Source organism: Protobothrops mucrosquamatus, unplaced genomic scaffold (genome assembly GCF_001527695.2).
Source record: "Protobothrops mucrosquamatus isolate PMUCROS unplaced genomic scaffold, P.Mucros_1.0 scaffold577, whole genome shotgun sequence".
In the NCBI taxonomy this organism is placed as follows: Eukaryota; Metazoa; Chordata; class Lepidosauria; order Squamata; family Viperidae; genus Protobothrops; species Protobothrops mucrosquamatus.
In genome coordinates, this window is record NW_015386878.1 from 98,694 (window position 1) to 115,043 (window position 16,350).

The window sequence follows — 16,350 nt, forward strand, 5'->3', positions numbered from 1 at the left end:
TAGAAATAGCTATCCCAGTACTCCCTTAATTCTTTGTTAGCAATCCAAATTTTGAAAAACACATATGATGTCGCAGTTAAGCGACTGCTGCCTGTGGATGGCTCTAGATTGAGCTGATACAGGCAAAAGATTTCTCTTTCCCATATTTGGGCCGACAGGGTGTTCAAACAAAAGCATTCATCCTCTTCCCCTGTCTCTTATAGCTAACAAAGCGAGAAAGAGCCTGTGGCCTAGTGGCTAACATCTCTGCTTAACATGCAGACAGCCCAGGTTCGAATCTCAGAAGGGTATGTCTGGCTGATGAAACCAAATAAGGTTAGAAATAGCTATCCCAGTACTCCCTTAATTCTTTGTTAGCAATCCAAATTTTGAAAAACATATATATTATATATATATATATATATGTTGTACCAAAATAATCACGCTCACCAAGAGAAGTTTAAAATGTTTAAAAGCAGTTAAAAGTTTAAAAGCAATTAAAACACTGTTTAAAAATAAAGGCAACCAAGCTTTCGTCGGGCTCTCCCGACATCATCAGGGTTGACAAGGTGGTTTTTAGGGAGGGTTTATATGCTGCTTCCAAATGTCTGCATCCGGCTACGGGACCGCGTGATCGGGCCCCGGTACGTGCGCTCCTGCGCTGTGAGTATACTTGTTTTACCCGCACGTAACCCTTTTACCTTCTTTTCCCGTTTGTCATTACACGGATCTTGAGTATCTCTATCACGAGCTGGCCGGGGTTCCTTCTTACATCTCCCCTCCACTTCATCTTCCACACCCTTTCTCTCAACCTCATCATTTTTACAGGGTCTAATCCAGCCGCAGTCATTCTTTCCCCCCCTTTCTCCTATCTTCGTATCTGGCGGATCACCTCTCTCTATACCACCGTCCTGGCTGCTCCGCCCCTCCACCCTTCCATCGCTCTCATCTTTCATGCGGGGATGCCCTCCTACTTCCCGGGGCCCCCTTTCTGCACCTGATCCCATTAGGGCGTGTTGGTTAAGCTGTCTTTCCTGCCCGTGCGGAATCCCCCATTCGCCTCCCTCCATCGTTCCCTTCAAGCATTTACCCTCTACTAACATCCCACCTACTTGCCCATTAATCCACCCCTCACCCTCGCAATCACTACCATATCCATTAGCCCCAAGGGGACTTTCATCCATACTACCATCCCCTCTGTTAAACCTACGGAGCTTCCGGAGGTCTTCGATGGGCTTCCATCTAATTTCTCCTTCACTGGGCTTCTCTGTCAAGCCTCGATCAGCTTCCTCCTCCCCCCCTCCGATCTTAACACTTCATACATCCCCCACCCCCTCCCTTCGCCACTTACTCCACACTCTCCCTCCAATCCTACCATAACTACTCAACCCACCTTCACTTACACCAGAGCTCCCTTCCTCCAGCCAATCTTCCTGTTGCAACAACTCCTTATCTACCTCCCCATCAGCTCCATATTCTCCCCCATAAGCAGTTCCGTATTCTACCACCCCTTTTACACCATCATCCACACCTCCATACGATCTCTCATCTGGCTCCTGGGGCCTGCGGGGAATGCCCCCCCCCGCAACTAACTTTCTCAATGAGAAAGATACGAAGATAGGAGAAAGGGGGGGGAAAGAATGACTGCGGCTGGATTAGACCCTGTAAAAATGATGAGGTTGAGAGAAAGGGTGTGGAAGATGAAGTGGAGGGGAGATGTAAGAAGGAACCCCGGCCAGCTCGTGATAGAGATACTCAAGATCCGTGTAATGACAAACGGGAAAAGAAGGTAAAAGGGTTACGTGCGGGTAAAACAAGGATACTCACAGCGCAGGAGCGCACGTACCGGGGCCCGATCACGCGGTCCCGTAGCCAGATGCAGACATTTGGAAGCAGCATATAAACCCTCCCTAAAAACCGCCTTGTCAACCCTGATGATGTCGGGAGAGCCCGATGAAAGCTTGGTTGCCTTTACTTTTAAACAGTGTTTTAATTGCTTTTAAACTTTTAACTGCTTTTAAACATTTTAAACTTCTCTTGGTGAGCGTGATTATTTTGGTACAACATGGACTTACCCAAGAGTCGGATTTTTAACTCTAGAATTCTGTATGAGAGCTCTTGGGTTAAAATATTAGAACTTATTCATTTATGTCATATATAAAATCATGATATCCTCTAGCAGATATGCACACTCTATCATTAAGGTATGAATACCATTTTCAACCTTTGTCAAATTGATTGGTTACTAATTGTGTACTAAAGTAGTGCATTCACAGTAGGATACCACTGAAGACTTATAATTATTCCACCGTATAAAATGTCATCATGCAGAGATTCTAACATAAAAATAAACTTAATAGGAGAGAGGAAGAATGACATCATTTGAAACCTACCACACAGACAAAAATTATATTGCTAAGCAGATGTTTCCTTCAGCAATCAAATCATTGTATTGTGCAAACACAATGGTTATTGAAAATCATGGTGTTCAGATGTCAAGGTCTGAACTATAACTTATAATTGTGGTATATATTCCATTTCCATGCATTTTTTTAAAAAAATAGTTAGTTTTGTTTCTCCCATATATACTCCCCATCTCCTGTCATTCACTGTTTATTTTTGTTGAAATCTCTATTTTATAAACTATATTATGTCTCTGCCAAATGCATTATTGAATATATTAATCATGAATAACCATTTTAAATAATGAATAATATATCAGTATATTAATGTCAGTGGATTAGCACTAGTATCAAACCACTTATTATATAATGCATTGATAGAAAAATAATGTAGCTTTATGCAGTATATTAGCATGAATGGATGTATATGAAAGATGTTGGATGTTAAAGCAGACCAAAAAGCTTGGGAAGATTTCAGCTCCTGGACCATGCAGAAAAGTATCAGAATAGAGAGTATGAAGATATAAAGATGGTTCAATAAAAAGTTTTTCTTTTGTGAAATGAAAGAAGCAATGCATTCTAGTGAAACATTATCAGGAGGAGTGCAAAAAAAGAAACCACCAAGATGGGTCAGGACAAGCTTTCATGGATTTGTAAACCTTGTTGGAAGTTATAAAATTTATGAGAATGCTTGTTCTTGGGAACCAACCCTACTATGTGGGTAATTCTACAAATGTGGAAACTAACCAGATTTTAAGCTCGATGTATATCGGTGAGAATGACTGATTGAAATTTGTAAGCCTGTATTTATATTTATACACACAAATCTCTGGATAAAAAAAATAAGCAGCACCAAAGGAGACTTATAGTCTTCAGTAGTCTGGTTGGCATAATACAGGATGGAGTACTAAAAGTAATTCAGAAAATTCAGAAAAAAAATTGGGGAAAAAATTGAAAAAATTTAAACATTAACATAAAATTTAAACATTAAGAAATAAAGATTATGCAAGCACAAGCAATAGAACATAGTCAAACTAGAGTCCTGGACTTTAAGAGAGTTAATTTCAATAAACTTAGAGAGAGCTTGGGAAGGATTCCATGGATGAGAATCCTCAAGGGAAAAACAACTCAAGAAGCTTGAGAAATTTTGAAAAGTAAGATTATAAAAGCCCAGGCTAGCACAATACCAACAAAGAAGAAAAATAACAGCTCTCAAAAGAAACCAGCATGGCTGCATAAAGAACTCTCTGATAAATTGAAAGACAAATAGGACAAGTATAAAAAGTAGAAAGAGGGACACATAACTAAGGCACAATATCAGCAAATAGCCCAAGCCTGCAAAGATGAAGTGAGGAAACCTAAGGCTCAAAATGAATAAAGCTTGCAATAAAAGTCAAAAATAACAAAAAAGCTTCTTTCAACATGTAAAAAAACAAGAAAAAAGTTAAGGATATGATTGGTCCATTAGTGGGAGAAAGTGGCAAGAAGGTGACAAGCAACAGGGAGAAAGCAGAACTACTTAACTTGTTTTTTGCATCTTTCTTTACACAAAGGGAAAAAAGAGTCCAACCTATCAAAAAGAGTACCGTAAAAAACAGATTAGAAACACAAGTTAAGATAGGCAAGAAAATGGTAAGTGAGCACCTGTCCACCCTAGACGAGTTCAAATCACCAGGACCAGATGGATTACACCCCAAGGTTCTCAAGGAACTGGCAGATGTGATTTCAGAACCACTGAAATATATCTTTCAAAGATTCTGGAGCATTGGGGAACTATCAGAGGACTGGAAAAGAGCTGATGTAGTTTCCATCTTCAAAAAAGAAAAAAAAATGGATCCAGGAAACTATCAGCCTGACCTCAATACCTAGGAAGATTCTGGAAAAGATAATCAAGTAACAAATCAGCAAACACCTAGAGGTAAACAAAGTCATTACCAAAAGCCAACATGGGTTTTCAAAACAGACCATGCCAGACAAATCTTATTGCATTCTTTGACCCAGGTGACAAAATCAGTGGACCAAAGGAATGCTGTAGATATAATTTACTTGGACTTCAGTAAGGTATTTGATAAAGTAGACCACAACCTACTACTTGATAAGATAGAAAAGTGTGGGTTAGATAGCATCACCACCAGATGTATTCATAGCTGGCTGACCAGCCATAATCAGTGTGTGATCCTCAATGGAACTGCATGTACATGGAGGGAAGTATGTAGTGGGGTGCCCCAGGGCTCTGTTCTAGGCCCAGTGCTCTTCAACGTCTTCATCAATGATTTGGATGAGGGGATAGATGGGGAACTCATCAAATTTGCAGATGACACCAAGCTGGCAGGAATAGCCAACACTCCAGAAGATAGGCTTAAGATACAGAAGGATCTTGACAGACTTGAACATTGGGCACTATCTAACAAAGTGAAATTCAATGGTGAAAAAAGTAAGGTTCTACATTTAGGCAAGAAAAACCAAATGCATAGGTACAGTATAGATGGTAACTTGCTCAATAGTATTAACTGTGAGAGGGATCTCGGAGTCCTAGTGGACAATCACTTAAATATGAGCCAACAGTGTGCTGCAGCTGCCAAACAAGCCAACACAGTGCTAGGCTGCATTAATGGAGGGATAGAATCAAGATCACATGAAGTGTTAATACCACTTTATAACGCCTTGGTAAGGCCACACTTGGAATACTGCATCCAGTTTTGGTCACCACGATGTAAAACAGATGTTGAAACTCTAGAAAGAGTACAGAGAAGAGCAACAAAGATGATTAGGGGACTGGAGGCTAAAACATATAAAGAAAGGTTGCTGGAATTGGGTATGTCTAGTTTAATGAAGAGAAGGACTAGGGGTGACATGATAGCTCTAATAATAGCACTAATCACTAATATCTGGTAGCCAGATAGTTGCAACCCCAACAACAAATAGATATACACATGACCAACTTACAAGGTGCCATGATATAACTAATGCAGCAACTGGGATAAAATTTGCCTCAACTAACAAAAGGTAAGCATACTTACTTTACTCTTGTTATTGTTAATTTGGATTCCAGACAAAAGGTGGAACTTTCTGTTCTTGTAAATTCTGGGGCATTTGCTAATTTCATAGTCATAGAAATGGTATAGAAGCTAAATTTGCTAATCCCTATAAAGCACAATGATTCCTAAAATTATCTATGGTAGCCAGTGGTATTAGGCTCATCATCTGGTTGTTTCTAGCCCATGGCAAGTTTAGCTTTGAGTAAGGTAGTGGTGATCTGTAACAACTGTAGTCAACAACAAAGCAAGAGAATCAGTTGCCACAATCCAAGTCTAAGCATTCAAAACAAAGTTGTGTTGTACAGGGAGTAAAGACTGTTGGAATTAATATCAGATTTCCCTTCTTGCAATTAAAATGGAGTTAATCCAAGTAGCAAGAATCAAGAAGCCTGGATTAATATTAGAAAAAAGGAATGAATGGAATGAATCAACTTTTATGTGGAATCTTTGAATTCTGTTGCAACCCCATCAACATTCAAAACATGTTCTTAAATATATACTGTATAGTTTTAAGACAGCTATAAAATTATCTGTACTTATTGCCTTACCCAGTAATTTTTTAAAATATTTTCCTTACCGTCAGTAACTTGAACTTCATCATGAATTGGGGATGATTTGCTCTGAGAAAGAGTTAACATTGCAGTATCTTGGAGTATTTGTGAAGCAGTTGTCCCAGGAACCACACCAGTTAATAGCACTTCTATGTTTTCCTCCAATCTACTGCGGGCACGGCAGCATACAACAGCTAGGAAAAAATGTGTGACATATTTTTTAGTTTTCATAACTTTATCCAAGAGTATATTATACATGAAAAGCCATTGTAATATGTAGTAGACCCGTTACAAAAACAGTTGGCATCTTAATTTGAAGGATATGTCTCTCATACTTGAGTGTCACTGTACTATCACAATATAGGACAGTGATGGCGAACCTATGGCACGTATGCCAGAGGTGGCACTCAGAGCCCTCTCTGTGGGCATGCCCGCTGCTGCCAGCATCTCGCACAGCTTGAGTAGAGGTGGTAGAGCACGCCCCCATGCGCTCGCTGGCCTCTGTGTGCGGGGGCCAATGGTGTCAGGCAGCAGCCGCCCCTGCCTCGCCTTGCCTTGCCCTGCAGCAATGGCACCCCCGCCCTATCCTCTGCCTCACCCTGCAGGAAAAGCCTCCTGCCCACCGCCCCACCCACCAGAGACCCCCTGGATCTCCCCCAATCCTGCCCAGCCCCCACAGGCACCCCCCACGAGCAACATTGAGGTGGGCACGCCCATCCCAGCCATGCCCACCCAATCTGCCATGACTACCACAGCCACAGCCACCCAGTGAGCCATCCCCCGCTGCCCCCCCCGAGGGCACCACAATGCTAATGTGGCTCTGGCACTTTGCGATAAATAAGTGGGTTTTGGGTTGCGGTTTGGGCACTCGGTCTCTAAAAGGTTCGCCATCACTGATATAGGACCTTTATAACAATATTGACATATCTCTGAAATATATACTAAAATAACTTTTAATTCATTCATGAATCTTGGCCTTCTTTCATCTTAGTCTGAAGCTACAAACTGCTTTTCAGTTCCTGCCTATTAGTATGTAGAGATATTGTCTATACAAGATACATGTTCATACACATTGGGCTATTTACTGCAGATTTTAATACAAGCAAGTGACTCTCAGGTATAGTTCAGGGGGCATCTGAATCTCCTATTATCCAGTAAGGATTTAGAGCTCCAATAAGCTGTGAAACACCTATTTAATTAAAAAGCAAGAAGATATAGAAGAAAGGCCTGATCCCAATGTAATCAACTGCATATAGCCTTTCAAACACTATAGTAATCCAGGTAAGAGTAAATATAGAAGTTGAAAAGGCTTCCGCTTTGCATACACTCAAAACAGCTCCTTCTGCAAATCCCAGTCCTTAAGATACTATGAATCAGATGCATTTAAAAGAGGTACAACTTAACACATTTTATGCCAGAACAATAGAGGGAACAAGAAAAAAAATGAAGAACAAGAAAACCAAATAATACTATCCAGACCCTAGATGAATAGAGATATTGCTTTGAAGAGTAGAATTCGCCCCTTATCCTGAGGTTGATCATTATGATTCATAGTACTGATTTATGCTTTATTAGTCCAAACTTCCTTCAATATACAGAATATTCATTGAACAAATATATTGGGTGAATATCTCAGACTATCTTAGGCTTTCCCCCAGACTGATACTGCAATTAGAAGGCTTATAGATAGAGATTCAAAAACATTAGCTCTTGAAAAGATGGCTTTAGTAGAGATATTGGAAAAGCTGGTAGTATGAAGAAAATCACCTTTGTGAAAATCCAATACAGATCTAAGATGTAATCTTGTCTTTTTCTCCTGTCTATATATTGATGATACGGTGAGCTACCATGATTGAGACTGACTTACTATCTGGTTCCAAGTGGAGGATTTTTATTTATTCATTTATTTTCCATATGTCTTTTGATGAAAACATCTACAAAGAAATTGTTGTTCTGTGTATTGGATATACTATGTGTGCTAAGGCACAAGGACTAGAGTCATTGGAATAAAGCAGGTATGAAGTTGGAGAGAGGATCCCTTTAGGAAGAACCTGTAATTGAGGACCCAGGAGGAACAAGCAGAACAAGACAGGGAGTTCAGAGAAGCAATTGGGCTGGTGAAAAATTGAATTTAGAAAAAATGGACCAAAATTCAGTGAAGGAAGATATGACAAGAGGCTCATGAAAAGAGTTATTCTTCTTTCCCTCCTCCTCTCGTAAATAGTAAAATTAACACTTATTTGAATAATGAAATGAGACAGTGAATAGACTAATATGTTTTGTATATAAATGTATGTTAATATAGTAGTCTGTGAAAATAAAGTCACTGTACACTAGAAATAAATCCAAATTATTTTCTTAGCACTTTAAAAATAAACAATACTTTAGTTTTTAGAATTATACTGTTTCTTTCTCTGTATGTGTACTTATGTAGAAAGTTCTTGTTCCTTTCCCACACCAACAATGATATAGTTGACTGAGACCCATCTGTTTCTGACTAAGAATAGTAATTAATGCCTCTATATTGTTACTGCAGTGGACTAGCTTGGTCAGGCCCTAGGCTTCTGATCTTGCCCTCTGGAATATCTCTCCACCAGAAATTGAGACCCTGTTTTATTCCCAAGTCTGAAGTCCTGGGTATGTGACCGAGTCTGTGTCCTAGTTACACTGATTGTGTTGGTTGGGTTTTGTTTTGGCCACTGTATATGTTATTTATTGTTTTGTTATGATACTTGTATCTTGTTTTTACTCATTTAGTCTGCTGAGAGTCATGCATTTGAGATAAAGTGATAGATTGGTCAAATAAAGAAACAAGTAAGCAAAGAAATAAATCTAGCACTCACATCCTCCCTCTATTCCCATTTTCATCTACATAGTGCAGGCCACAAAGTGACCACTGGCATATGGGATTACAAGGAATGGTTCAATAAACTTGACATCCGGCTTTCTAGAGAAAGTTGTAGGGAGGAAGAACTACAGTAGAATGCCAGATAGTTTTCCAGAGGAATGGTGAAGGGAACTTCCTAGCAATGGCAGCCAGCAATGTTTGTGGGAAGATTTGGCAAGATTCAGTTGTTCTCTGGGAGTTTGTTCCCTTGCTTGGAATTCCTAGAGAAAGCAGGAGCCTCCAGAATGGGGGGAGAATGTAGAAGTGTTAGGAACAGGCAGTGATAACTCAACTAGGCATGAAATAGTGACAATCAAGCAGAAGAATGAAATCATTATTATAGGTGAACTTAACTACAGTATAAGCAAATGATCAGGATGGTTGTCATGCTGGTACAGGTAGTCCTCATGTTATGACAACAATTAGGACCAGAAATTCCATTACTAAGTGATGTAATTGTAAAAGACAACATCATATGAGCACATTGTTTAGAGATGGCAATTCCAGTTGCCATTATTAAGCAAGGACCATGTGAGTCTTTAAGGATGAAACTCACATGATCATGACTTATGACTTCTTGCTGGTTTCCCCATTAACTGCATGTGGGAAATCAGCAGGGAACATTGGAAATTGCTATTATGTGACTGCAGCTCACTGCAATGTCATAATCATGAGCTGTATACCAAGTGACTATGAGAATGTTGTAATAGCCCGAACTCCGAGGTCTGATTGTAAGTACCATTTGTTTAGTGCTGTGATAATTTTGAACAGTCACTGAATGAATACACTATCTGTGGTTAAACCAGCAATGAGAACATTGTTTCAATGAGGCATTCATCTAAGTTTTACTATCAGATTGCAATTAATGGTGAGAGGAAAAATGATATTTAACATTTAAGAGTCTTTTTTAAAAAAATTAGAAATGGGTCATGAATTGACAACCTCTATTAAAGTTCAGATGATTAGGGATGCCTCGATGTCAAAAAACACAATGAATAACCAGATGGACTATCTCAGAAATGGAGGAAAGGCTAAAAATATTATTCTCTCAATATGTCAAATATATCTTCTATTTAATATATCAGCTCAGCTTCTATGTGCAAAATTGCTTAGCCAGAAAAGTTTTTCTTCTGCTGCAGTGGTTTCACAAATTGAACCTGGGAGAGTAAAATATTTAGGTCACCAGACAGAGGTAGGAAAGGACCATAAGGAACAAAGGGGTTAGGTTTGCATGATAGAAAATCAGCCTGTTTATTTCCATATTCCTGTGGTTACTTCCAATTAATTTTGGGGTGGCTTTTATTTTTGAGCCTTCTGAGATTGGGACTCTCATATCCTGAAGAGCCAGTTCTTTAAGATTTGCATCTATATTCAAACAAGAGAGTATTAATGTTTCCTCTGAATTCATTAATTAAATGAGCTTATCCTATATTTCATCATATAGGTCCTCTTTAAATTGGTCAACCACGAATAAGCACATCCTGATCCAACAACTGAAAGTTAGTCACATACTGTGTATTCAACCTGTAAATGTCACATCTTATTACCCATTTGGCAGAGATATCAAAGACAGCTTTTAGCCTTGCTATGAAGTTAGCATGCATATCTAGATGGTTCTATTGCAGAAAAGCATCATATTGCAGATCTTCTGATCAAAACACTATCATAAATCTTATATGAGACCTATCAATAGAACTTTTATGTGAAATTTCACCTTTTGCTTCTGCCCTTGCGTGATCTAATTATCATAGGCTGCCAGAATTTTGAATTCTCCTTTTTGCCTTACAAATTTCTGTAATAGCTGTATTCAATAGCAAAAAAAGTTTTAGCTGCTTAATTAGCATAAAGTCAATCATAAAATTGTCATACAAATTGATTTTTTTTAAAAAGTGAGCTCCCCCTCCAATTTGAATCTTAAAATTAAAATGGGAGGTAATACCAATAGTCTTAATAAGCAATTAATGACCGCTCTACAGCATATCAAATAATACCTTCAGTATTCTTAGTTCAGCTTTTTCATACTAAGATAGAATTCAGTTGACACTCTAAGGTTATAAGATGGCAGCCATGATCCAAGATAGTGTTGGCTATGCTTCAAGTCTCTGATTACATTAAATCTAGTATATTAAAATCTCCAGTCACTGTTATGCATGGGAGATTCTGAATGCATAATTGTGGCTTGGCAAATTATAAATTCTCAGATTCTCATATTATGCCTAAATTATTCTTCAGATGGTATTTAAATTCAAAATAGAGAATAAATAACCTCCTCTATCTACTTGCTAGCTTCCATAAGCCTCTATCCTTGCATATTGTTATTTCACCTACTTTAAATGGGAGAAAGAGAAGTAGTTTCTCTTCTCTAACCTGCTATTTTTTCTTTTTTTGAAACAGTAAATGCCAAACAGAGGGGAAAGTGTGTTCTGCTATTCTCTTCCTTTCTCCATAAACTAGTGTAGAACAAACTGATGAAAAAGTAGTAGATGTGATGATAGTTGGAGAGAATTCAATCTGTATGGAATTACTTTGTCAATCCTGAGCTATCTTCCAGTTTTTCAGGAAATAGCAGTTTGTCAAGCCCTATTACATACCAAATGGGATATGCATTTCTTTACTATACCACAAGAAGAAGAAACTAATTGATTATAATAGCAATAGTAATTTACTTGGTCATTTGAATGTTTGTGCTAAATTCACTTTATCTACTATTCCATTTATTTTAGCTTGGATCATAGCTGGAAAATGTTCATTTTACTCTACCCAATTTTAATGTAATTGCTCATAGATACCTGGAGCTAATTCACTGGGTGGAGCTTCAGAAATTCCATAAATTGGGTAGATCCAACGGAGTCCTTTAAGTTTTTCATCCTCTATTATTACAGATTGGCTGAGAAATATAAGCAACTTAAATATTAACATTATCACTTTAAAAAAACTAGTACAATCATTACTTAATGACCTTATCTACCCATTTAAAACTTGTTTGAAATTTCTTGTATCAATAATATATCTGATACAAAATCTAGTTTAAAAATGTACTTCTTAGAAAATTATGCCATGTGCTAAGGCTGATGCCATTTCATAATATATGCCATCCACAAGCAATTAAAGTGGCTTTGGTACAAAAACTTAATGTAACATGAAAACAGAAAGGAAATAACAACACATGCATTGATGATATTCCTCATTATAGCCTCTTTTACAGCTACCAATATTACATTATTTATAACAGAGATATTGACTCCCTCAGTTAATCATTAGATTTAATTTGCTTTGCTTTAATCAGCAAAGATGGCAATTTGGCTCATCTTATATAATCATCATTCCATTGAGTTTAGTGGCTGAAAAGTATCCATACCCTCTTGGGTAGCTAACAAATCTTATGAAAGAGTTGTCCAAGAGTTGTAACCAAAGATGGCTTTGTCATACTTATACAGTCTAATACAGTGGTTCTCAACCTGTGGGTCGGGACCGCATTTGGGGTCGATCGACCATTTCACGGGGGTCGCCAAGCAAGGCTGTCCACCATTTTTTTTGTCCGCCATTTTTTTCCCCTTTTCTGGCGGGTGCCTTACCTCCCTTGGGCTGGGCCAGCTGGTGGTCGGCCTGCTCCGTCTCTGCCACTTGCCAGCTACGCCTCGGCTGGCGCAGGGGGCGGAACCACGCATGCATGGTGCTCCCGGGCAGGGAAAGTCCTCGACTTACGACCGGTTGGGTAGTCCTCGACTTACGACCGGTTTAGTCCTCGACTTATGACCGGTTTAGTCCTCGACTTACGACCGGTTTAGTCCTCGACTTACGACCAGTTGGGGTCGCGGCATTAAAAAGGTTGAGAACCACTGGTCTAATAATTTCAGGCAGTACAGAATTATCTAAAGTTTTATAGTATGAAATTCTTAAGATGTCCTAGACTTGTTCAAATTTAACAAGTGTGAAATATTCTATATTAAGTATTAAATAATTATTTAATTATATAAATTATTAAATAAATTTATCAACTAAATTCACATAATGATTTCAAATTTAAATCAATATTTGTTATGGATATCTAATGATTAAAATACTTACCTGTTTACTGCTTCCCTTAATTCAAATGTGTCATCATAAGTCCAGTTTTCTTCATGTATCTTTTTAACTTCAATAACAAGAAAAGTTTCATAGAGTTTCATAGAAAGAGGGGCAAATAATACAGGAATATCAAGCTTGCTTTTTTGAGGTAAAAATATTCCTAAAAAGGAGAAAATTAAATAGTATAAATAATTGGTTTGTCTACTAATTTACTCTTAATTATATATTTTAAAAATATGCAGTATAAAAGGAAACACAATTATTTATAAAGAACCCCTTTCCACTAAAAAAAATCCATTGTCATATACAAACAACATTGAAACCATTATTTCTCAGAAACAGGTAACCAGTTTACCACAAGTGTTTGATATCTAAATAGTGGCGTTTATTTAATCTACACTTTTGCTTCTTTAATTTAATGAGATTATTCCTCACTCTTTTAGGTTAATTTAGACAAAATATATTGCTATCTCTATTTCTAATGGACAACCTTTAGTCTTCCAAAGGATTTACCACCCTGACTTGGTGAAATGATCCCTGGCTCCAAGACCTTGAGACCAATTCAGGCAGAAAAATAAGCTAACCCAAGGGTCACTCTTAAAGCTGGATGGAGACAGGGAATCTAAGAATATTCCACAAATAGCGATAAGGGGAACAAGAACTTTTGTGAAAGCCAAATGACTCTAGGAGAAATAACTCTATAATCAAACATTAAAAGGTACTGATAAATCATTTGAATACTGTTGCCAACAGGACAAGGCTAAAACATTTGTTTAAGTTTGGATGCTAGATGATGAGATCTACACTTCAGAAAACACTCCTCTAATGATGTAAGCATAAATGTTGAATTTTCATGAATAGATATGTTACAGGTTATGAGTTGGCTAGACCAAAAGCACAAAATGCTGGTCCTTGCTTCGGTCAGTATGGGAAAAAGTTGTTTTTAAAGGAACTCCAATACAGAAAAACATGTCTTGACACAGAGGGGGAAAGCTCATTAAATAGTGTGTTTTAGGAATAAGTAAATTTGGATGAACTCATATTATATAATACCCTTGGTATGGGAACAAAAAAAAAAGATCTGAGTTCAACTATTATTAGTTTTTAAAAGTGTGCTAAATATATGTTTGACTAAAACTTAATAAATGACAAGGTCATATGTTTTAGAATTAATATCTAATAGGTAGGTAGGTAGTATACAAGGTACAGAAATTACTTCCTCAACAATTTGCAAGAAATGCTAAATGCAACATCAAGAAAGAATGTAAAACTACTATAATGTGATCAGAGTGCAAAAATAGAAGAAATGGAGGAATCTGGAATAACAGATTGATTTGGATTGGATAAATACAATCATACACGAGATATATAATAAAGAGTTTTCTGAAAAAAACATACATTACTAATACCAGATTTGACATGGAAAAGATGGACTCAGAATATAACAGCAAGCTATATTATAGTTCAGTATATTTCATTTATGTGTTCATAAATGAAATATGTAAAGAGTAAAAGATCTAAGTAACAAACAGAGCATGCAATCATGACAGTTTATTTTAAAATATAAGACAACCACCCAAAAAAATTAGACTTAAACTAAAATACTTAAGAGTGATCATAGAAGAAATCTAGCAAAGACAAAAGCGGAAGACAGAAAACTATCCTAAAATCCTTTACAAGCAGATTATAGAAAGACAAAAACATTAGCAGAGAAAATATGTTCAGATTCTATTCCACTAGATCAGGGGTGTCAAACTGCCAGCCCACGGGCCGGTTGCATCATGCGGAGGCAATGCAAAAAAAGTTGCAATACGTCAAGACATGTCACGTGATGCAGCGAGTTTGACACCCATGCACTAGATACTAGGATATGATAGGCAATAGTTTCAAATAGGATATATGCCATAATGTGAAATAGAAAGTCTACAAACTCCTGTTAAATGCCAGATTTTTGAGACGTAAAAAAAAAATCAGACTAAGGTAACTCAGGTCAGAATTTTTTCCATATTTATTATAACATATAAGCTGTACAATTCAACTGAAAAACAAACTGAAATCTTTCAGGGCGAAAATAACAATAAAAAACTTACAATAACATAATTGCATAAGTGTGAACACCCTAAAACTAATATTTTGTTGAAGCATCATTTGATTTTATGATAGCCTTCAGTCTTTTGGTGTAGGAACCTACAGCATGGCACATTTTGCTCTGGGAATCTTGGGAATCTTTGCCCACTCTTCTTTGCAAAAGCACTGTCAGATAGCAAGGATATCTCCGGTGCACAGCCATCTTCAGGTCACCCCACAGATTTTCAATTGGATCCAAGTCCAGACTCTGGCTGGTCCAATCCAAAACTTTGATCTTTTTCTGGCGAAGCTATTCTTTTATTGATTTGGAGCTAAGCTTTGAGTCATTGTCCCGTTGAAAGATAAAATTCCTCTTCAACCTTAGCATTTTAGCAGAGACCTGCCCCAAAGCATAATGCTGCCACCATGCTTCACCGTGGGCATGGTGTATTTTTTGGTAAGGTGCAGTGTTGTTTTTGCATCAAACATACTTTCTGTAATTATGGCCAAAAAGTTCAACTTTGGAGTTATCAGACCATAACATATTCTCCCACATGCTTTTGACAGACCTGATGTAGGTTTTTGCGAAATGTAGCTGGGCTTGGATTCTATCTTGCCATGCTACCCTACAGCCCAGACAAATGAAGAACATGGGAGATTGTGTGGTAGTACACAAACAGTGATTGCCAGACATTCCTGCAGTTGCTGTAGGTCTCTTGGTAACTATTCGGACTAGTTTTTTTTCTGCTTTTTCATCAATTTTGGAGGGACATTCAGTTTTTGGTAATGTCACTATTGTGCCATATTTTCTCCACTTGTTGATGACTGTCTTCATTTTATTTGATAGTATATCCAATACTTTGGGAATTTTCTAAAATCAAAAAGGAGATTAAATACTTAAACCTGAGATAAGAAGGTAATAGCATTTTGTAGAGAAGTGCTCATTATGAAAGTAAAAACAAAATGAAAATCTGGTCTATTGTGATCTAGTAAGAAGACAAAGGTAAAGCCAATCACTATTCACTCTACAGCTGACAGTGAAGAAGTGAATAGTAAAGAGATTTATTCTGATGAAAGATAAAGCTATTTATATGTCAAACAAGCTAAAAATAGTTAAGAAAATAGTTAAAGCATTTACATGCTTCAACTAATGAGATTGCACATGGTTTTTATTGTGAATTATAAGAATCAATCAGGACTACTGTGGATAGTAAGAAGAATTGATCAATCAGTCTTAGTAATCTTTTGAGACATTGGTCAGCAAGGAAAAACTCACATACTTTTGGTATGTGATCAGACTGGATGATGGCCTAAAAAAAATGCTTGGCAAAGGTGAAGAAAGTAAAAGAGGGAAAAGA

General features: G+C 37.5%; 1 protein-coding gene across 1 annotated transcript in view; it reads right to left on the reverse strand.

Annotated features, from left to right (window-relative positions):
• CFAP47 (cilia and flagella associated protein 47) overlaps positions 1 to 16,350 on the reverse strand; it is a 174,451-nt gene that overhangs the window by 18,283 nt on the left and 139,818 nt on the right. The window contains exons 59-61 of the mRNA XM_015817345.1: positions 12,926 to 13,085; positions 11,647 to 11,744; positions 5,997 to 6,164 (exon numbers count right to left, since the gene is read on the reverse strand). Coding sequence (XP_015672831.1) covers positions 5,997 to 6,164; positions 11,647 to 11,744; positions 12,926 to 13,085 — 426 coding nt within the window. The remainder of the gene's footprint in view (positions 1 to 5,996; positions 6,165 to 11,646; positions 11,745 to 12,925; positions 13,086 to 16,350) is intronic.